Source organism: Egretta garzetta, unplaced genomic scaffold (assembly GCF_000687185.1).
Source record: "Egretta garzetta isolate BGI_Z169 unplaced genomic scaffold, ASM68718v1 scaffold259, whole genome shotgun sequence".
In the NCBI taxonomy this organism is placed as follows: domain Eukaryota; kingdom Metazoa; phylum Chordata; class Aves; order Pelecaniformes; family Ardeidae; genus Egretta; species Egretta garzetta.
This window is the reverse complement of record NW_009260770.1, coordinates 2,377,357-2,400,560: the sequence shown is the minus strand read 5'-3', so window position 1 is coordinate 2,400,560 and position 23,204 is coordinate 2,377,357. Positions and strand designations below refer to the sequence as shown.

General features: G+C 42.7%; 2 protein-coding genes across 2 annotated transcripts in view; one reads left to right on the top strand and one right to left on the bottom strand.

The window, feature by feature from the left end:
• GNAL (G protein subunit alpha L) overlaps nt 1–19,552 on the top strand; it is a 127,278-nt gene extending 107,726 nt beyond the window's left edge. The window contains exons 7-13 of the mRNA XM_035901624.1: nt 3,735–3,789; nt 6,503–6,576; nt 7,491–7,549; nt 7,786–7,906; nt 9,184–9,314; nt 11,216–11,283; nt 17,099–19,552. Coding sequence (XP_035757517.1) covers nt 3,735–3,789; nt 6,503–6,576; nt 7,491–7,549; nt 7,786–7,906; nt 9,184–9,314; nt 11,216–11,283; nt 17,099–17,245 — 655 coding nt within the window. The 3' untranslated portion in view covers nt 17,246–19,552. The remainder of the gene's footprint in view (nt 1–3,734; nt 3,790–6,502; nt 6,577–7,490; nt 7,550–7,785; nt 7,907–9,183; nt 9,315–11,215; nt 11,284–17,098) is intronic.
• A 93-nt stretch (nt 19,553–19,645) lies between these two features.
• Nucleotides 19,646–23,204, bottom strand: part of MPPE1 (metallophosphoesterase 1) — a gene marked incomplete at its 5' end in the record, with an annotated part of 9,680 nt that continues 6,121 nt past the window's right edge. Inside the window, 2 exons of the mRNA XM_035901623.1 lie at nt 19,646–20,904; nt 22,337–22,477. Coding sequence (XP_035757516.1) covers nt 20,722–20,904; nt 22,337–22,477 — 324 coding nt within the window. The remainder of the gene's footprint in view (nt 20,905–22,336; nt 22,478–23,204) is intronic.

Here is a 23,204-nt window from a genome sequence, read left to right as displayed (position 1 = left end):
GCTTCCCTGCGCTAAGGTTGGACTTGGTGTTTCTCGTTCTAGAAATGGAGAGTGCTTCTAGCTCACCTTAAAAAAAAAAAAAAAAAAAAAAAGTAGTTTGTGCTGTTCCATGTGAGGAAATGTAAGGAAATGTGAAACACCCTACATAAAATTAAGAAGAACCTAAATGTCATACTAATGATCAGACTGAATCCTTTATAAATAAAACCACAATTGTGAAGTAGAAATATAAATATTATACGTTACAGTTTTATTCACAGCTGAGTTGAATGCGTGAGTTTAAAGTTCATTGCACGTGCATGCAAAGCAGTTACTGCAGAATTAACATAAATCCTGAGTCTGGGTTTCTATAGAAGCTGCATAAATAGAAGACCTGTCAGTATTGTAAAAAGGCATAATTCTGTGAAAATAATTTTATGCCTGAGCAGAAAAAAACAGGATCTACAAAGAGAGAATAAGTGATACTGGTGTCCGGTTTTATTCATTTTTCTGCTATGTGTCTTCCTCATGCTGATTCTTTGAGTGGAGACCTGAGCATTGCCACAGCTGGGAGGTATCTTTGTACTTTAAGCACTTTAAAATGAAATTTTAGTCATGTAAATTTAAAATTCTCCGGAGTGTATATATATATGTGTTTGTATAAAAGAATGTATATTATGCCAGAACATAATTATTACAGGCATTTAGGATTAGTAGAAATTAATGTTATATAGAAAACAATTTAGAAAAATGATTCGTTTTAATACAGCAATGAGAACGAAGTTAGCGTATTTAGTAATGAGGCAGTACCAACTCCTTATCTCATCTGGAATCCATTACTTGTACCTACTCTGTACGTTTGCCTGTCAGAGCTATCTTTTTATACTGTGCTAATTAGCCAAGTAAGGAGCATATAGAAGGATACTCAAGAACTGATTTTCTTTCGAAAAAGGTAAGAGTATAGCTTTTTGTGTTTGGGTGTCTAGAAATCTCAGTGCACGCTTAATGTAGTTGCAAAAGAAATCTTACGAAGCCTTTCCGTCACACACTGGCAAGGTTAATTTTCTGTGAAGCTACAAAATGAAGCCAAACCCTAATAGTAGTTGCGTGTTGATTTATTGGATGGTAGTGATATAATTGCAGCTTGATACAGCGGAGTGGCAGGTAAAACCTTATAAATCATTGCATTTATTTTAATATAGATCGCATGTGGCCAGCAACCTTACAAGAATAAAATGTTACGGCTGCTATGTCAAGTGATATTTTTTAAGCGCATGATACTTGTCGGAGCTCTCTCTTTTAGCTGCGGTGTTGCAGCTTAGGGTATTTGAAACGGATCCTTTTACCGGGAGGAGGCTGACAATTTCTAAATGGAAGACGACTTGGGCTGATACATAGGACATCTAATTAGGAGACTTATCTCCTTCCCAACCCTGCCATGGATTATTTGTAGTGTAACCATGCGTTACTCACTCCTCTGTTCCATACCATAATTCACCTGTTTGGAAAATGCAAATGTTAACAACCAATAACCTTCCTGAAGTGCTTGTCATATAGGTGAGAGAGATGTGAATTGCTTTTAAATACCACCTTTAATCATTTCGGATAAATTCTGCCAACATGACCTTGGTATTGGGGAGTCTCAGAAGGAATACTTCTGCAAGAAAAACACCGATTCACACTGTTTTGTGAGGTTTGTGATGGAGTCGTATTTGTGCGCAAATACTCGCGTCTGTCCGCACTCTTAACCAGAGCCCTTTCTGTGTCAGCTGTGGTTGAGGAGCGTTTTCTCCCCTGACTTCTGTTGCATTTATCGATCCTGAGCTGTGCAAACGATTGTGCTGCCCACAGCAGTTTTGCTAGCTCTCCCTCAGGCTCCTGCCCATTTTCTGCAGGCTTGTTTAACCTGCTGGCATTGTCACCTTACTGCACTCAGGATTTACCCCTCTGCTAATCTTTTACCCTGATGAAAAGTGGCTGTTTCTGGGCCCGTTGAGTAAAACTGTTAAGAAACTGGAAAGAAAACTTTGAAACAGATGTGGAAATACAGGAGTGCTCCTGAGCAAGCCGTGTTAAGGAACATTACTCTATGTTTAGAAGAGATTCAGCTCGGAGGCATTTTTGGTGTGAGCTTTTTTGCCTTCTTTTTTTCATCTCACGTGCTGCAAGTGTGAGATGACAGTTGTGTCGGTGATAGATGCACCAGTTAAAAATACATCGCTCTGCTCTGGTTTAACAGCAGGGGTAACTGAAGTTAAACTTTGCTTAATCGATATTCTCAAGGTGATGAAAATCATCTGACCAAAAGGTTCAGTCCAAATACAGCTGCTTTCTCATGGTGACTGTAACTGACTACACAGATGTACTTTTACATCTTTACATGAGTATGGTGGCTTTTGGTGGGGGAGGAAGTTTTATAAAAAGGTGATTTTTCTTTAGTTTGTTCAGTATAGTTTTGTTATCAGGCACCCATTGTGTTGCCCTAAGCAGTGATTTTTTTTTAAAGAATGTGCTTAGCCATCACACTTTGATAACCCAGAAAGAAAAGCTGGGTATTCTAACTGTAGATACTACATTTTGGTTCCCTGTTATAACAACAGAAGTTCAAAAAGGAAAAATAGTAAAAGTAAATATATATATGCAGCATGTAGATATATTATATACTTTATATATATTCAGTTTGTATCCATGGGAAAGAGCTATGAGAATTACAAACGTGTTTTTAGGGGTGTATTTTTTCAACTGGTCAACATGTGTGACCCCTGTGTTAACAGTGTGTCACACTGTAAGTCAAGAGTTGACTGGTTTTTTGTCTTTCCCACTGCAATTAAGTAGATTCCACATGCACACACAAGTAAAATTGGGAAAAACTTGCCCGTTGATAAAGAAATCTTGATAATATTGTAGCAGGATGAGTCAGCCGGAGGGATATTCACTGCCAAATAGCAATGCAGAAATTCCAGAAAGCTTCTAAGTCATATGGGCAGTCTAGGGAAAATGAGCCAGCTGGGTTCACATGCGATCTAAGAAATGGGTGAGAGAGGAGAACCTGCCCATTTTAGCTATACATATAAAATCACATTTCTATGTCCTTAATACTGTCATTCTAACATGTTCTAGGAGAGAAATAAAGCTTGAGAAGGTTTTTTAAATAATTGGAGGATGTGGTTCCCCCTTTTTTTCTGATTCCATTTTCTCTTGCCCTTCCCTGCAGTTATAAGTTTTGCTTTCCACTTCTAATGCTTTAGAATACAGTGTTTGAGGGCAGCATGTCAGTCCAAAGCTATTTATATAAATTACAAGCATTTCTGCTAACATTACTGAGGCTGTAATTAGCATAACATTATGATAGATTAGCATTATGCTAAATAAAGGCACCCCTTCACCCCATTTTCTTTTTTAAACCCCAAAATTTTTTTTATGTCTAAACAGCCATATGATGTTATGACACATGGTTAGCCTTAGTAATTTTTAGCGTACCTCACAAAATTACAATGTTTAACTGCATTGGGACTGCTTGTGGGTACTACATAACGGTAAGTGTAGAAGCACTGTATTGAAACAAAGTCTGGATAAAAAGTTGTTTGGTTTGGAAAATGTAACCTCAATCAACATAAGTAAATCCTCGGGCTCATACCTTTACCGTTGGACTTGTGTTTTACTTTGCAGTGGGAGTCTAGACCAGAAAAGGTAGTGAAAAGTGTAATACTAGACAGTATTTTACATATCTTAGTGCATGTTTATTTTTCTTCTAGCTTTTTAGAAAGAATTGACAGCGTCAGCATGGATGACTACACACCCACAGATCAGGTTAGTACAACTAATGGGGTAGGGTCTGAACCGAGACGCCCATTCGTACGAATTCTTCATGTAATTTATTTTAGTCCCAACAGCAGCTGAAGTAGGGCATACTGCAGAATACCAAAATACAGTCTAGCAGTTTAAGTAATGGATATTAAAGAAGAGGCTTTTTGGTGGCACAAGCTTGTCTTTTGCTGTTATTATATGTAGGTTGGTGATTCCTGTAATAAGTCTGTTGCTTCTTTTTGCTTTCCATTCTGTGTTCCGCAAATAAAGCAAAGGAAACAGAAAACATAAACGTAAAAGCCTACGGTTTCCCTCACCAGCCTTCGCTACACAGAAGCAGTGTTTTATTTCAATGGTGGAGGTGATGGAAACCCAGAGGGAGGCTTCCCAGGTCCATCAGACAGGTCCTCCAGAGGCAGAAGCCTGCAGTGGATCTAGTATCCAAATTTAGGGGAGAGCACCAGCGGCAGCAGCAGACCTTGTGGACTTCTCTGCAGGCAAGCAGACACCACCTTTCCAGCCTGTGCCCATCCCTTCTGGGCAGGATAGTTTCTGTTTAAGCCTTATGTGCAGGACAGTACACTTTTTTCCCAGATGTCATGATACATCTTGATAGAGTGCTCTAATGACAAACACTTTCAAGAAAGTTAAGGCTGAAGTGGTGCAGCCTCGAAATAGGACAGGGCTTCACCATGGTGCCCATCTTCGGCTGCCTTCCCTGAGCTCAGGCTGTGTAGTCTCCTTGGGCAGGCTGTGTCTTCAGCAAACTTACTCTGAGGTGGTTGTTTTTCAGTACTGGTTATCCTACTGTCATCTAGTAGCCTCAGCCAAGATTCTGGGCCACATCATAAACTCTGTATACAGGTGGCAGAAGAGAATCCTTGGATTCTCTTGGATAATTCAGTCTAACCATGCAAGCTGTATAACGAGTGGATGGCTGTAAAAAAAAATACAGTTGCCAAATCTCACTGTACAATCAGGGACTGAAATTCAGAGAAATGAAGTGACTTGCCAGAGATCACACAAGGAAGTATGGGGAGCAGAGCCTGTTCCTTCAGACCTAGTTCAGGTCTAGGAAAGCCTGTCCAATTACTCTGACCATATACTGAAACAGAAGGCAGTAAAAGGCAGTACATGTTGTATTATAAGGTGAAACTTGTATAGTCAACCCAATATAGGATCAATTATTAAAGCCCTCAAGACATTTTCAGACCAAAGCAGTATCACTGGGATTTACTCCGTCTAGGCCTCATGGTCTGATTTTAGCATTGATACCACTCAGCTGGAGAGAGAAGTCAGTGAAGCAAAGCCTCATTTTTGCTTTCATTATTTATGTTAGTGTTGGCCAGTTTGTTTCTGGGAGGCCTTTCTGTACCTCGAGCAGTCAATTTATCATCTAGAAATTTTTCCTGATATTTCCTTTGGGAAGAAATGCCCTGTGTCACCAAAGATCAGAACAGGCCCTTGGTATTTGACAGGCAGAAAACTTTTGCTCTGAAGGAGGCATTCTCTTTTGGGTTTAACTGGAAAAAATTACTACTTTCCTCTTTTCCCTTGCTTTTTTAAATTTTTTTGCACCTTTCCAAAATAATGACTGTGTCCGATAACACATAAATATCAGCAAGTGAAAGAAAATAACAGTAACATATAAAATAACTAAAAAAATTAAGTAAGTGGCCTTCAGCTGAGTCCATGTGGCTGTCAAAGCAGCCGAGGTTTGCCAGCTGCCAGAGCACTTGAAGGAGTAGATGGTAGGGGAAAAAGGCAAGCTGTGCTTGGACTCTGTACCACTGGCTGCCTCCTTCCCTTCCCACTTTCACAGCCACTGCATGGCAAGGAGAGCTACGCTAGACCGGGCGGCCCTTCCCTTGCCTCAGGAAGGGAGCGCTACCGGGCAGGCGGCCATGCCAAGAGGTGGCTGCTCAGCGAGGTTCATCCCCATCAGGTAGGCAGCAGCTTTCTCCAGCCTCCAATTTTGTTCTGCACCCGCTGCCCGAGCAGCAGTGCTGGATAGTCAAGGTTAAAAATGCTGCTGGTGATGGCGATGGCACACAGGGAGCTAGTTGCCTGAGGTATGCATCATAAATTGCTTTTGCATACTTCTTTCAGGAATCTAGGAAATTATTAGTTTTTTAATTATTAAAAGAATGTTATTTAAGTTGTAAAGTATTGCTAGTTTGAAAAATAAGAAAGAAATGCCAGATTTACATACAACCTAAATTCTGTTCCCCTGTGCTCCGTAATAGAGCTTTAATTATTCAGTCACAAGCTATTATTTTGATAGGATTCCTGTCTCATTCAATGCAAAAGAGGGCAGAATTAAGGTTGCCTGGGCAACTGTAAATCTGGAGTTTTCTAACATTTGAATACTTGACTTTACAACATGAATAACATTTTTCTTAGTTTTATGTAACTTCAGAATTGATTATCCACATCACATACAAAACTGTATGACCATCAATAACAGGTTTCAGTGGGCAGTGAGGAGAATGTCTATAGGGTCTCCTGCTTTCTGAGTGTGTGCAGACCAAATGCGTAGATGGTGTTTGTGTATATCTACTGTGTCAGTATGGACAGGTTTACCAACAAGTCTGATTGAACTTCAGTTAAATGGGACATTTAAGGCTTTTCATGGAAAATAATATTCCATGCTTTTAAAAACAAAATGAGGTTAGAAAAAAACCTTGCTAATCAGCTTCTGTGTTCTCATTTCCAGGACCTATTAAGATGCAGAGTCTTGACATCAGGGATTTTTGAAACAAGATTTCAAGTAGATAAAGTAAATTTCCAGTAAGTCTATTAGTAATAATTTATGAATACCGTACTAATTTTTAACAACTTAATTCAGATGTCTTTGCTCATGTATGATTGATACAGTAGGTTTAGGGTGGGAGTTGTTTGGAGATTTTTTGTTTGGTTTGGTTTTTTAGCACTTTTGTCCTAGTAAAATTTCCTCATACTTTGCAAAAATAGCTAATATTAATTATGTGTGTTAGTGATGCTCTATTGTGGGGTTGTCTGTGGCTGTTGTTACTAACTTGTTCATTGGTATAGCACCGTAAGCTCATAAAATACTTTGGGGGATAAGATCTCACAGATGTCAGTGGGAACCCTGCCACGAGTCAGACTTTGTACAGTGGGACGAGGAGGGTTAAATGTCTCCCTTCTTCCAAAAGGCTGCAAGCTCTGTGTTTGTCAAAGTTTTACACTATGTCTCTGTAAAGCACCTGCCATCAGGCTGCCTCTGCTCACCGTTTTTTGCCCAGAAAGCTGGCAGCTCTGATGGGGCAGCACTGCACCCATGTGCTCTCCTCCAGAGACACAATCCCCCACCACCCTTCAAAATATGCCGAAACCTGTCCTTGTTTATAGTACAGTAGGTCCAACCTTATATGGCACATGCACTTCCGTGGACTTGAAAGGCCAACACTTGCCCTGGAAAAGAGTATATTTCTCTTTTTATGGGGTCTTCTCCTGACAGAGTGGGGCAGGTAGAGCTGTGCAGCTCTCTGACGTGCAGCACGGCATCAGCAGAGCTCTTGACACGCAGCGTGGCATCAGCAGAGCTCTCTCCCCTTTGGGAGGTATTTTACTGCCGCTGTCCTTGGGGCTGTCAGATTTTCAAACTGAACCCTCATGCTGAATGCTTCATGTGACTTTCCTAGTGCACATAAGTGATATAACATCCTATGGCTTTTTAACAGCATGTTTGATGTAGGTGGCCAGAGAGATGAGAGAAGAAAATGGATCCAGTGCTTTAATGGTAAGTAAAAATATTCCACGCTTTTATTTTGAACTTATTCTCTGAGGTGTGAGCAGCTTAGTATTCATATTCACACATAGTGTGTCACTGATACAAGAGTCCAGTGTTCTAGATTTTATCTTCAGGTATTTTTGGCAGTTTGGGAAGTAATGGCAGTGTTACCCTGAGGAATATGTGCTGGGTTAACGGAGGTTTTCTGTTCTCTCTTCTTTCTTTCTTTTGTGTGCTCTGGCCAGATGTCACAGCTATCATCTTTGTTGTGGCTTGCAGCAGCTACAACATGGTAATAAGGGAAGACAATAACACAAACAGACTACGGGAATCCTTGGACCTTTTCAAAAGTATCTGGAATAATAGGTAAAACATACCTCATTTCCCACCCACCCTCCCCAATTAGCTACAGTTCCACTCCTTACAAAATAGGACTCCCCTTGCTGTATGCTCATATTGCTTATTCAGAAAGTGTCCAGGTGAGGCCAGGTTGCAGGGTGCCACCATGGTGTGTACCCCCCCCCCCCAGCGGGGGCTGTGGCACAGGGACAAGTGCACACATCGTTTCGCCACTGCTGCCAAAATGATGCACGGCGTGGGGACAGCTTGGAAAGGGCAAGCTCCCTGTGCCAGCTGCCATGAGGGAAGTAGGGGAGACCCCTTCCTGGCATCACTGTGCGGCATGGCCGAGACTGAGAGCATCCTCCAAATTACATTTTTGTCTCCTCCTCAAATGCAGCAGCAGGAGCAGCTAGCTGTTGGTGTTGCATTTGATTCACCGGCTGGCACTGCACTCGTTACCCGTGTGGGCAGCCGCTCTCGTAAGACTCGTCTCTGAGAGCGCACAGTTTCTCTGCCTTGTGGGATGATATTTCAGATCTAATCTAATTGTAGCTGCCATCAAATTGCCATCCTGCCACAGTGCATGTAAATTGTAGATATGCAACCAAATAGCAATCTGAATAGGTTCCTGATAAAGAATAAGTAAAAACAATACACAAAATATGGTAATGAAGCTTTCAGCACATACCTATGAGGATGCTCTGCGCTGAGAAGTGATTGAGGGTAGAGTGAGGAAAAATGTTAAGCGCAAGTCCCAAAGGCACATCATCACAGTGATGGCTAGGTATTTATTGGGGAAGAAAAGAGATTAGTTTCTTTTAATTCATCAGGTGTCATAGAGGCCACCCTAAAAGATGGGATATCTATGTGGATGAACAATAGTTAAGACAGAGCAGTTTGAAGGAAGGCTGCTTTCCAGCCTTTTTCTTTTGCTTCAGCAAAACCAAAGTAGACAGTAATGTCTGGTTTTGGACTGTGGTGCTTTTAGGAAATGTCATCATCCTCTCAACTCAGTATTGAAAACATAATTTTGAAAGCAATATTTGAAGACTGCTCCCTTCAACAACATCTACTGCAGTTTTTATAAATGTATTTACAGATCCTATAAATACATCCACCAGCACAGGTGTAACCCAATCAAAAAAAAAATTTAGGTCATCTTCTTTTTCTGTTGAAGCATGTTCCACACTACTTCACATTCTGTCCACACAGGGATAGCCAGTAAATTTTCTGTTGAGGTGCTATGTTTTCCTTGATTAATATGTCAGAGATAACACAAACATTTGGTTTGTTTTTGACAGGTGGTTACGGACCATTTCTATCATTTTGTTCTTGAATAAACAGGACATGCTGGCTGAAAAAGTCTTGGCAGGGAAATCAAAAATCGAAGATTACTTTCCTGAATACGCGCATTATACTGTACCTGAGGATGGTAAGGTTTTTCATCACACAGGGATTGGACCTGCTGGTATATCCAGCCCATAGGTCTTCTCTCTGTCTGTCTCTCACACACAAACACAAATTCACAAGCACACACCGTTCCTTAACACAAATTGTTGGTCAGGTAAGCAATGTGCTGGCAGCACGTAGTTTGGAGGTACCCCAGTGCAGGCAGGGTCTGAATGGGCTCTGGCTGCTTGGGACAGCATGTGGGGACTGTGGGGGGTTGGCTCCAGAGTGCCTGCCTTCCCCTGTTTTGGAGCAACCCACAGCCCCAGGAAAGCAAAGCTGCTGGGCAGGTCTCTCCCCTGCCAGATGCTTCTGCCTGGGCCTCCCGCGGTGCTGAACTTTGTTAGGAATTCATTAGACTTATTTTGAGGCCGTTCTGCATCCTCCAACACTGTAAACTTCAGCCTTTACAAGTACTGACAGGCAGCCCAGCAAGGGAACTTTAATGGAGGAAAATGGAGAGAGCTGTGACAATGGAGCAATTAGCATGGTTTCTTGCCATTTTGAGAAGTACAATGATTCCTGCACTGCAATAACATATTGTGTAAGTAAGCGCTGGTATTATGCCACTTCTATAGCAGGCAGAAGGCTTCCAAATATCTCCTGTCTGTGTCTAGCAGAAGTGGTAAAACTTGCACTTTCTGAGCACTAGCCTCTGCCTTAGCCAAGCAATGCCCCTGGCGTAGTGCTTGCAGCCAACCACCACCAACAGCCTAAGTTACAGAAGTGAAGATGGTAATAAGCTATCTTCAGCTGTCATTCAGGTTTGCTAAAGGCTTTCAGAAGAAATCTTCTGTCAGCATCACCCAAATTTCCCTCTCCCAAACACACACCACCTAAATACAGAGTTTGGGTAAATTTTCAACATTTTTTTTATAATAAGCCAGTTGTCAGAATAAAGTAGTTTTTGGTATTTCTCAGCAGGATTTCACAGCGGATATCCAGAGTGATCCAGTATATTCACACACGAAGCGGCTCTCCATTTTTAACCTGTAGTTGTTCATTTATTCTTTAATTTCAGCTGACATTTAAGGACAGCAGCACTGAACTCTAAGATGCTGCTGATTGTGCGGTTGCTCTGTGTTTACCCATAGTGCTACAGATAAGAGTAAAAAAAGTGTTTCCATATTCTGATAAATTCTTCTCTTTACCATATTGTTTAGAAGCATCTGATTTGGTATCTTAGATCAGGAGAAATCACACTGAAGGAAAAAGAATAGGTTATCTCTTCACTGTATTGTTTTTTACACTTACAGTAAATATAGTTGTTACGTGGCCTAGATAGAAATGACTTCATCTGCCGACAAGCAGTACTGACCGAAGAGTCTCCCACTCAGCGAGAATTTAATCTAAGGCCCCTTGGTGGGCAATTTATCTAAGTATTCTGCTGACTTGGGGCTTGGAAACAAAATATATATTTTAAAAGATCTTTTGATGCTATCATTTTTTTCAAGGGTAATCTTGGACTAACCGTTTTTAAACCCAAATTCCTGCCTGCAGAAGCTTTATTCAGGAGATGCTGTTCTGCTGCAGAAACTGAACAGCTCAGCTGCTTTTTCTAGTCATGTTTTCTGATAAACATTAAACCCTAACTCCCACTTGGTTTGTGTCTATATGAACAAACTTGTGGATGTGAGTAAGCCTCTTTATGACCAATGACATTGTTGCAACGATTTCAGCAATTTTTCAGGTTCCTAAAATATGTTAAATGCATAGTCAATGTTTTACAGTACCCTTCCATTTTAGAATTACCTATCAGGAATCCCCTTAACATCTTAATTCCTATATTGAAAGAATACTTACTCCTTCTAAATCTTTTCCTGTGAAAAGTAGATGATTGTTTGCTTTTCATGTTTTTGATGTCATTTATTTTTAATTGAACAGCAACACCAGATGCAGGAGAAGACCCCAAAGTCACAAGAGCCAAGTTCTTCATCCGGGATGAGTTTTTAGTGAGTAATTTTGATCTTATGTGTGATTCTTCTCATAGGAAATACTGGCAGATGGCATAGTTTATTTAGGGAAAACTGATGGGGTTTTGCAGAAAGCTAGAAGGAGAGGAGAATGTCTGGCAATTCCCTAATTCTTCTCAGCTGCCCATCTTGCAGAACCTTCCCTGGTGCTTGCACATTTTTATGCCCATTTTATGTAAAGTCATCTGCCCTGCAAAGTGTCACACAGCAAGTAAGTGCTAGTGCTGAAAACGGTCATGTGCCTGCCTGCTTGATTTCGGGTTCAGTGTGGGTGCTGGCAGCCCTCGTTCTCTGCGCAGGGGGACGATGTCGAGCACTATTGCCATTGCCAGCGAGTGAGGTTTTCTGTGGCTGTCTTTACCTGTAAGATGCTGTTGGCTGTTGCCTTAAACGTTTGTGTATCGGTCCAGTCCATGTTTAAGCAAATAAGCTTGCTTTTTTTTTTATCCTGCATTCCGCCAAGGGCTTTGGCAGTGATGAGCTGGCAAGAGGGAACGAACAAAAAAGCAGATTTTTATCCTTCAGTAAGACTTCTGTTGTGCCGGTTAGGAGGTTTGCTTCACCCCAGGACTGGTGTCATGGCCCTACTGAGGAAGCATAAGAAAGTTTCCTAGTCTGGTCACAGTTACACTTGCAATTGAGGTTTCCTCCAAAGCTGGAGCTGAAGAGGTGTTGTCTACATTCCAGACACAAGCAGTTATCGGGTGCATGATCACAGCCCAGCACTGCTATCTGAAACAGAGGGCTTAATCCAATATCACCTACGGCTTCACTCATATCAAGTCGTTCCCAAGTGTGAAGCAGCAACAGAGACCAGAACCAAAGCTCACCCATCTTGCCCTACTGGTAGAAACTGTATGGGGGTGTTTGAGAGAACAAATTTAATCATTACAATTGAGAAGTTTGAAGTCATCATGCATTTACAAGTATTGTTAGGATTTACAGCTGTTGATGTGACAAGAAAGAAAGAAAGATGCAATTAACTGTGTTCACACTTTGGGGATTTCCATTCACTGCCTTAACCTTCCGGATTCTGAGGAAAAATGTCAGATTGAGCTGTGTTAACATAAGAGTTACAAAAAAAACCCAAAACACTTAAAGCCAAATCTCTCTTGTGGTAATGCTGAAATGCTGTGAAGCAGGTGACAGTATCCAGTTTGGAAGGAGGGTCCAAGAGAACCAAATTATGGGGAAAGTAGGGTGGAACTCCCCACCTTTATCTATTTGCATTGCTTAAAACACATCAAGGGCGAGGTCCTTACCTGCTGTGACTCACTGGCATATCAGAACGAGGCCACCTATGAAGGGGGTAGGGAGGGGAGGGGGCGTAGGCATTGCAACCATGTAAAAAATCACCGTGTGGAGAAGCGTTTGGGCTGGGGTCAGCACCTGCCAGCCACCAGGCAGTCCCCAGGGCTCAGACCTGGGGCCAAAATGGGGACAAAACAGCTTTCCCCCCTCCCCCCACAGCTGCCACAGGCCTGGCAGAGCGCATCTCCTCCATAAGCAGCGTTTGTGTGTCTCTCTCCTGGGTTTGTGCTTGTTTTCTCAGCATAAAGAAGCAGAGGGATGTAGTCATTTGACCAGTCACTTCAAACTCTTCAGCTGTTTGAAATGGAAGTCTTGCAACCGAGGTATTTCTGTGCCTGTAAATGGTCTGACCAGCCTGCATGTGCCCCGAGTAATGGAGTCCATGCATGGGCCCAGCGAGGAGGGCGAAGGCTGAGTAGAAACAGCGACTTCCAGTTTCATGGGGTCAGGCACAAAAGGCTGAGGCTTCAGAGAGGAAGGGGCAAAGGGGACAGGAGAAAATAAGCTCAGCATACAGACTGTATGTGCAAGGAAGAAGAGATGTGTATTTTCTGCCTCCGGCCTCTTGGCTCTGCTTTAAAAGTTTCTTTCCAAATCTCTTCATTTCTGACCTTTGCCCTTGTCCCTCTCTGTTAAATTTTCAGACACAATTCAGAGAGATCTGGTTTTATTAATTTGTAAGCTTTATTGAGATCTTTGTCACAGTAGTGGGTCTGCATAAGGCATGGATATGTGTGAAAGTCACCACCATGGTGCTGCACCCCTTAAAACTCTACCTAGCTGTAGGCACCAGTACTGGCAAATTTAAAGCATGTAATTGGAAGAATTTTAGAAGAAGATTAAATATAAACACGCTTCCGACAACTGTTGCTACACAGTAGTGTATGAGTATTATTAGGAAGGCAAAATACATCGGCTCCTGATTTCAGAATTGGTGCAGGGGCCTGTGGCCTCCAGGGGCTTGGGCAGCGGGCCTGGCTGCTCGGCACCATTGGCTTTTAACAGGGGGAGCGGTGGGCGAGGGCTGGCAGGACACAAGGCTGGGCTGGGGAGGGTATGTCTCATTCTTGGAAACATAATTTGTAGGAAATCCTTTTTTCGGCACAGGCACGTCCTTTCTCCTCTGAGGCTCTTCACAGAGGCAGCATGCTCATGCACTCCTTGTTTAGGCTACTTCCCAGCCCCATTTTGGTGTTTTGTACACAGGGCTTTCCAGCTGCTGGTGTTTTGTTTTAATACACCCCCAGTGTATTGGTAACCCCTGTTAAAGCAGTGGCATGGCCCTTCTGGTTGGTGCTGGTTTTTAAAAATCTGAAGCTTGGAGGTGGAGGAGCTGCTGCTCAAACACACAAGTAGTGCGTTTGGCTCCTCACAGAAAACTGTCACCCTGACTCCCGCAGTATAGGGATGCCAGCATTAAATATTGCCACTTGTGTTATAGGAAGGTAAATGCTGTCCCAGGGGATGAGTTCTTTTCCATTCTGAACCAGTGCTAAGTAATACACTACTGTTCAGAATGACTTTTGAGCAGGGGTGAAAATACTGCATTTGTCCTAAAATGAGAGAACTACAGAGCTGTCGGGGGACAAAAAAAACTTAACGTTTTGAAAATACATCCTTTGACATGCGTTATATGTAACCAGGTATTGGGCAGCTTACTGCCATAGACGTTACTGGAATGACATGTGAATGACGTGTGCATGACAGACACAGACGAACACTTAATCAAAGGACACTTACTTTACTGAAACACAAGAAAAAGATTGAACCTTGGGTCAGCAGGGTGGTGTGTTCTCTACTACGCACGTCTGGGTGGCACTGAAAGCGTTTGTACATTGTCCCACACTGACATTTAGTCCTAGAAGAGAGCACGTTGGAGTGGGAGTCTGATCCCCCTCCCGCTTCCTTGCAGTACGTCACTGCTGTGTGCAGACCATGCAGAGATGTTAACAACGCGCTCATTAACAGCGCACGGAGAGCGTGCTGCTTGGAGGGAGCACACTGGAAGGGGTGAGGGCGAGCGTGGCAATAGCAGCTGGAGGCAGCACATACAGGTGCAGGTCTCGAACCGTGCAGAGGAGAAGAGCCATAGATCCCTGCAACAGGCCAGGGCCAAACTCTTCAGAGGCTTGCAAGCTAGGACTGAAGAAGTGCAGCAGTACGTGGAAGGCAGGCTGGACCATCGTTTGGGGGGCATCTTTTTTTCACCCAAGGGAAAAAAAAAGTTCAGTAACTGGTCTCTCCTTGCTGCATCAGAGTGGCAGCATTACACCACTGCCATACAGAACAGATCTGCAGGGGGGGAAAAAAAAGTAAAGCAGCTATTGTAGCAAAAAAAGAACCTCTATTGCACTTTTTAGTGTTTTTAAAATTTGCTACCGTTGTGAATGTCCGTGCACACCACTGTCTTTTCAGCCCTTGGGTTCCTAAGGGACTGATTCCCCCAGACTTTATAGGACAGGACTTTCCCCAAACCTTTCTGGGAGATTTGGAGACCTGTGTGCTGCAGGCAGATAAATACAATGTACATTTTATTTGAGTTTCAGCATCTTGCCACCATTGCAGTAATTTGTAAAACTTTTTTTTTCTCATTTCATTATTGTTTAGTATACTTCATCCTTTAAATATATCTGAACAACTTCTCATTTGACTGGGTTATTGCGTGAATATTTTTCTTGAGGGGAATCCTTGAACTAGGTTTGAGTGTAGCTTAGTAAGAAGACAGTAATTTTTAGTATATATTTAGAAGCCCTCTATTTAATTAGCATTGAATATCTAAAGTTACCTGCAAAAATCTGCAATTTCTTGTTTATCAAGTTATGTAAATCAGGGCTTCTATAGTTTTGCATAGCTGTAGCTGTAGGTATTTAAAAGGTCAGTCCCACATGTAATCTAGATCACTGTATTGAAAATATATAGTTGTCCTGGTTTCAGCTGGGATAGGGTTTATTTTCTTCCTAGTAGGTGCCATAGTGCTCTGGTTTGGATTTAATGCGAGAAGAATGCTGATAACACCCTGATGGTTTAGTTGTTGCTGAGCAGGGCTTACACCAGTCAAGGACTTTCAGCTTCCCCTGCTCTGCCAGGTGCACAAGAAGCTGGGAGGGGGCACAGCCAGGACAGCTGACCCCAACTGGCCAAAGGGCTATTCCATACCATATGATGTCATACCCAGTATATAAACTGGGGGGACTTGGCTGGGGGGCAGTGACCACTGCTTGGGGATGGGCTGGTCATCAGCCAGTGAGTGGTGAGCAGTTGCACTGTGCATCACTTGTTTTGTATATTCTTTTGTCATCATCGTTGTTGTTGTTTATTTATTTGTTTATTTTCTCTTCCTCTGCCATCCTATTAAGCTGGGGTTTACTTTTTTTTCCCCAATTCTCTCCCCCATCCCAGCAAGGCGGGGAGGGATAGCGAGCAGCTGGGTGATGCTGTTGCCAGCTGGGGTTAAACCACGACAATAGTGTAGCCAGAGAGAGAGAGAAAACAGTGTCTTTTGTTGTTTAGCCATTATAATTTGTAATAATTTGTAATAAAGTTCAGAAAATACTTCTAAAAATTATTAACCCAAGAACTGACCTTCTGCTTTCGTGATGTTCCGTATATATTCTTCAAGATAATGATCTAGAATGGATTTATATCCACCAGTCCTAGAGTAGTACAGAAGAAAATTATGATACTTTTTTTTTTTTTAATATATTTTAAGATTCTGGGGAATCTTAACACGATAACCATGGGTGAAGCGATGCCGGAGCTTAAGTTAGCAACCTAAAAAGTTCTGGCATAGCCTTGCTAAAATTTAATTCTGCATGGCCTGACATTTACTGGATTTGCACTTGTTTTATTACACTATGGGAACCCGCCCACTCCAGCAGTAATGCCACCGTGTTCTGGTCTCAGTAGCGACCCGAGGTCTTCAGCCGGCCGGGTGAGCGCGCCGAGTGAGGGCAGCTTCAGGGGCCTTCAGGACTGCAGGAAGCAGCAGCCGCCTGCGCTTCTCTGCCGCTACTGCCGTCACCACTGAGAGGTTTTTCAGTTTTGTGCTGCTGATTTAAAACAAGAGTTCAAAAGTTTGCCACATGATGGCACCAAAAAAGAAGGAAAAAAAAAAAAAACAAACCCAAACCAATAATAATAATCCTGGGATGGCTGCATGGCAGACTGCAGTGCTGTCGGCAGCATGGGTTAGTTGGACGGCGACGGGCAGATTGTAGTAGCTTGTGCAAATGATGATAGCGTCAGTGGCTCTTACACAGTAGTAATCTACTGACCCCCCCCATACTACTAGCCATAGCTTTTTTTTAGCTTTGTTTTAAACTTGTGATTCACACTGTACCAAACCTCCCTTCTTTTTATTTACTGACATTAATGATCTCTATGCAGAATTGCCCAGGTTTCTTGGCACTCCGTGTAGACCGCTGAGATGTGAATCGTCTCGTGGCACGGCACCTGACCCTCCTTTTCCTCTCTCTTTCTGCAGAGGATAAGTACGGCGAGCGGAGACGGCAGGCATTACTGCTACCCACACTTTACGTGTGCAGTGGACACAGAAAATATCCGCAGAGTGTTCAACGACTGTCGAGACATCATTCAAAGGATGCATCTCCGCCAGTACGAACTCTTGTGAGGGGGCGCACCGTGGAACCTGTGGTTTTAAATTCTTTGCTCCTTACTCTTTCTCTTGATACTACCCCACACAGGGTGGAGGAATATACTATAGAAATGTCAGTCTCTTCACTTTGTTTACTTTAATTATTTAACCTTAAAGCTGATTTGAAGCAAGTTTGGGTTGTTTTTCCTTCATGCTTTTTGGGACTATTTTTGTGCTTTATTTTGACATGCCACTTCTTCGTCATTCCACTAAGCCCTTCGGCTACCTCTGTTCCCTTAGGTTTTGTTTTTTTTAGCTGAACGTGACCTGCTAAATTTTTTCCAGTAGGTTAACGTCAGTTCAAACTGGTATGTCAGCTGGATGACACTAAAAGTCACACCTATCCCTCTGTGCGGGTTTCCTTTTTAACATGACATTGAAGAGTACTTGATGGGTGAAAAAAAAAAAGATTAATGCACTTTGTATCAGGTTATTAAATACTGTTGAGGAAGTAGACACACAATGTAGCAGCACCACAATATTTATTACTCTGTCACAGTTTTTAGCATTTCTGAGTTGCAGGTCAACTGATAAAGTGACCTCCTCTTTTAAGCCGTTACTGGCACAGGAAGTAGAGTAGATAATGAGAGGAACCGTGAAGACAAAGCAATTTTTCTGGGGTTTTGGAGCCAAGTGTCTCTGCACACCTCAGGCATTTGAATTACAGCTACTTTTCAGCCTGTTGCATCTGGGCAGAAACTTTACCACCCTCACTTACGTTATTTGTGCTGTCCACAAATGATCCTTTGAGTTCAGATCATTCTTGGACAACAGTCCTCTCCCTATATATATTTTTTTGTTTTACTGCTGGTTTATTATATTGTACAGACTGTAAAATGTAATATTATTTTGTACAACTTTATTGAAGAAAAATACTTGTAGAAGATCTTTGTGCCTTGATTATGGCTGTACCTGTAAAATGAGCTAAGATGTAAGTATGTTTTTGATTGCGCTGTACAGCTTGATGTCAACCTTACCTGCAGCAGTGACTGGAGGTAAGAACTTTATCTGTAGAGTTTAGGGGTTTTTTTCTGGTTTATATAAAAATGCTCTTTAGTATAAAAATTATAAATTATGCAAATTAACCACTTACCTTTCCAAGTAAGGTATTACAGTCACCGGATGTTGCAGCAAACATGCCTTTCTCTTTTGAAGTCTCAGCTTTAAAACATTGGAATTCATTCAAGTGTCCAAATCGCAACCTGGTGTTGTTTTCAATGGGAACCAAGGATTTTTTTTTTTTATTTTTTTTTTTCCTTTATATTTAGAAAAATATGTTTGGTAATTCTTTGGTCATTCATAGAACTTCACAATTGCACAGACCGATTGTGAATGTGTAAAGCACCATTATATAGAGCTCTTCAATCTTTGTACCAACAGCGGCTTTCATTGTGCAAGTAAATAGCGAGAAAGAAGAAAAAAAACAAAAAAAAACCACACAAAAAAAAGGTGTATAAACCCTTGTGTCTGGCCTAAGAGAATTACAAGATGACATTTTTATTTCTCTTTTAATAAAGAGACACATTAGAAAATTGTTTTATTTTAAATATTATAGAATCAAAACGTGTGAATATTTCTCAAACTTGAATAATTTATGCAAACGACATTCTCAAAACAAGTTGTGGTACAGTACAATATATAAAAAGCAAGAATTGCTGTAGCAATAAGGCATGTCCTTTTTAGTAACTATAACACTGCTTTATATTTTATACATAGGTGTTTTATGTCTGTGACTATATACTTTTCCTGTGTCCAAGATAACCTGTACAAATGTCTAAAATTACAGTTGCAATAACAGAAACCTAGAGAAGTGTTAGACTACATTACTTTATAGAGTGTTTTATCACACTTTGGACCATTGCCCCCCACTTCATTTTAAATTTAGGGAGAGAGAAAGAGCTAACGCGTTCCCCGCAGCGGCATACAAGTCAGCAGGTTTGATTAACGTTTTTTACCACAAGCATCGTTGGTAGGTATAAGCCCTGACCAGTTGCCTTTTTAAATTCAGACCACAGATGAATTGAGGACTTGTTCCTATTTGACGGTGAACAATGCCATTTTAGATACTATACTATGACCGTTTCCTCTTCCCCAAAATGCGTATACGTCAATAGCTGTACGTTCAATTTGCTCATCAGATATTTCCCAGAAAGCGAAAGGCTGGGTGGCCTAAACAATAGGCCATAGGCCCAAACTCACAGATTCTCTCGCTTCCCATGCCAAAGAAAGTAATACAGCGAATAGCAAAAGATAGCCGGGGTTTTTTTAAAACCACCCCCCATACTCACCCGGGCGTTCAGGCCGGAGGGCCCAGCCTCTGCAGGAATGGCAGCAGGAGCGCTGGCCCTGGTGTGAAACAGTCCCTCTGGTTTTTCCAGGGCGGGTGGGGTGAAGCGGTAGGTTTGTCGCCTCTTCCCTCCTACGCGGCACGCGAAGACGCTGAGCTCAGACCTCGCCTCCTCCGCGCTGCCCTCCAGGCAGGGGCCTGTGGCCCTGCCCTCCCCCCCGCCCCCCGGCAGAGCTAGCGCAGGGCCAAAGCGACTCCGCAGTAAAGTTACCAGAACTTGGTGGCCCCGCTGCAATCTGGGTAGCGCACGTTCCCATCCCTGCCTGTCTCTAGGCTGAGGGCCAAGGCGTAGGCTGATGTTACTGCAGCTGTATTTGACCTTCCTTCTTGCAGAAGATCGGCAATGGGAGGGCCCCTCACCACACCGATCTCTGGGATGCAATAGGGCCCTCTTTTTTTAAGCTCATCATAGCACATCTTTTTAAAACTAGCAGCTTGGGGTGTCGCCCTAATTTTCATTTAAGCAGGTTTCAAGTGTGTATCGGCAAACTGGATCCACGAGCTCCTTCCCCTTGTTGTCCGGTAGATGATATAACTGCAAATTGCAGCCAGCTAACAATTTAATGTGTCGGGAACTGGAAGATTTCTTGTCCCAAACCACAGTCCCTTGCATCTGGCATCCTAAAAAGGTTACGGGAATCTGCATCTCTCAGTGCTGATGTATCTCATTTCTGCCTGACCCTAACACACAGAAGTATGACATTAGAAGGGCCACGCAGCAATAAAACAGAGAAACGTTTCCAGTTTGCGGGACTGAGCCTCCACCGGGGTAAGACACTAGCGCAGAGAAGTGATGAGGCTATAGGATTTACATAATGTACAGTTACACTTTTAATATACATATTTGATACAAAAATTATAGCAGGAAAAGGACTCATTTGATTGTAGAATACAGTATTTTTGTACAGCATGAAACGTTCATTTCAGTTAAATTATTTATCCTGTAGTAGTCATATCAGCTGTATAGGACTTCTATGGTATATGTAAATGCAACCTGCCTTCAGACTCGCAATCAAATTAGGTCATTTGCTGGCATGAATATAGTCTGATGTTTGACTGTTCTCAGCTTTGGTATTTCAGTGACTGAATGCAGATGTCTGGCTCTTCATACTGCTTTATGCTTACTGATTAAACGCTGAGCAAAATAAAATGGTGGCGTGAGAAGCTGAAAATGAGCTAGTATCAGGAGTGCGAGCAGAGCCCCTGCTGCACAGTATATAGTAAAGACTCTGCTCTCATACGGAAGGAAGCATTTTTGGAGGGAGAAGTCAGTCGGTGTTATGCTGCCCTGGAAAAGAAATGAAGACTGTCACTTGGCTGTTACAGTGGGCTCTCAATCCGGAGTAACAAACACCACGGCTGTCAGACCTCCGACCTCTAAATTCTGTGTTGGGTGGCAAGGGTTGGGGCCACTTCCCTAGTACCAGTGCCTTCTCCATGGGGCTGAAGAGTCCGTACCTTGCGGTGCTGGGCACTGACCGGAATATTCACCAGGCCGACGCTAGCCCAGAGGCCAATCTTCCCCGTATTCCATCTAGCCTAAATAGAGAGCGGGGCTCCTCATCTGATCTGCCTTCAAGAGAAGCCTGACTTGAGCTGCTGTAAATCCACCCGGAAGGAGCCTTCCCAGGCTAACGTTCGGTTCTGTGAACGTGCCCCTTCCTCCCCCCAGGTCCTCCTCCTACCCAGTACATGCTGCAAAAAACACGTTGGCTAATCCAAATTGCGAACGTGACCGTCAGCAACAAAGAACTCCATTGGGTTTGGGCTTGACTTTGCGGTTCAAATTAAAAGTTCACAAGGGACTGAGGCTGAGTTAAAACGGTAGTGAAGACAATGCGACTTCTTTTAATTAGCCAACCTCTTGTTTTGCAGTGAAGATGCACTGTCTGGCGCGTGCAGAGAGCGCGTGTGGTTTGAAGGCAGCTACTCTCAGGAATACGGAACAAACAGAACTACTTTCAACACGAAACGTTAACCGTTGCATAAAACGAATTTAGAAGTTCGGGGTTATCTGTGTATTGAGCAGCCTCAATTCAACGGCAGTAAAAATACGTGAAAGTTTCCCCCCAAGGCACAGACTACCCAGTAAGCAGATCATAGGTTTTGCTTCCTACTCCGCGTTTCTAGGAGCTCTGTTTTATTTTTGAACTGGGAAACGAATTGATTTACCTCTTGAGGATACACCGAGCACTGGAACTGCCTGCGGGAGCGTAGCCCACACACTGTATACAATGTGACTTGGAAACGAGGCGGCAGCCTGCTGGCACGCGACAGATGTTGTCACGGTGTGAGGCGGTTAATGCACAAGTTTGAGAACCACCATCACCGTGCGAGAGTTTGAGGTGGATACGGTCTTGTTTGCACAGTCGGTAAATCAACCAAGCCAAACTAGTCCTTCCACTGTTCAGTGCACAATACTGATTATTTTTACAAGTCAATAGTTTACAATGCACCCTCTTTATAAGAAAATGTTTGATGCTTGTACCCAGATACTAATTAGATCTTTAACAGCATTGCTTTGTACCACACAGAACATGTGGCTCCCACAGATGTGCTTTATAAAGCGGATGCAGTGTACCGAGTGGGCTGGGTGGGTAGGCAATTCTTTTTATTTTTCGTTTTTACAGGTAGAATCAGTTTTAAAATACAGCTGACTGCCATGTTGATTTATTTATGAAAGTTATCTGACAAAAAATAAAAACAAAATTAAAACTTACCATGATGAAACTAGGGTTGTTTCTATTCCTCCAACTGAATGACGGGACGCTGATTTCTGGAATTTCCCCAGCATGCAGCACTTCACAGGCACTGTGCGTATGCCCACTGAGAATCAAACGGGGGTGAAACCACCATATCAGCTAGGACGCAAAGTGGTAAAGCACAAAAATTAAGTCATAACTAAAAAGAAATTGAGCTTAAACCCCCTTTTTTTCCCCCCTTCTAACAGAATGAAATGACGGCAAATCTAATTCTTAGAAAGTGTTTTGAGTAAACTTCTGTTTCCCAATAAGACGTGTGTTGCTACTGTAACATTAATCACACCCATCTGGCCCTCATCCCAAATACGTTTTGGGGCCACACAAACCAGAAGAACAAAGGCACTAGCATGCTGTTGACACCACAGGCAGAAAAACCTTGGCTTTAGGAAAGCAAGGCTTTGCTCTTTCTTTTCTAAGGGAGAATCTCACACTACCCATCTTGAGTGAAGACATTTGCACGGAAGGAAACAAATCCCCACCATCAGATTTTTATGGAATGGTTTGACTTTACGTTTTCTTGTAGGCACTAATTCAGCAGAAGCAGTGCTTTCAAAGTGCTGGGGAACAGTGGCTTCCTGCTAGGTTTGTCAATAAGCTACGCCGTACGTAAAGTACAAAATGCCAAACCGGAGCTTACAGCACTGCGCAGGCTTAAGAGCGCCGGGACTTACGGCCTGTACCTGGGAAGCCTGGCAGAACCGCGGCCGCGATCGCCACGATCCTCAGGGGAGCAGCTCTAACAAGCAGCCTCTCAAAGGCCTCATTAAAGCGGGAGCAGCTGTGGTCTGTTCGTCTCTGCCAACACCCTTTCAGAAATTTTTTAGTC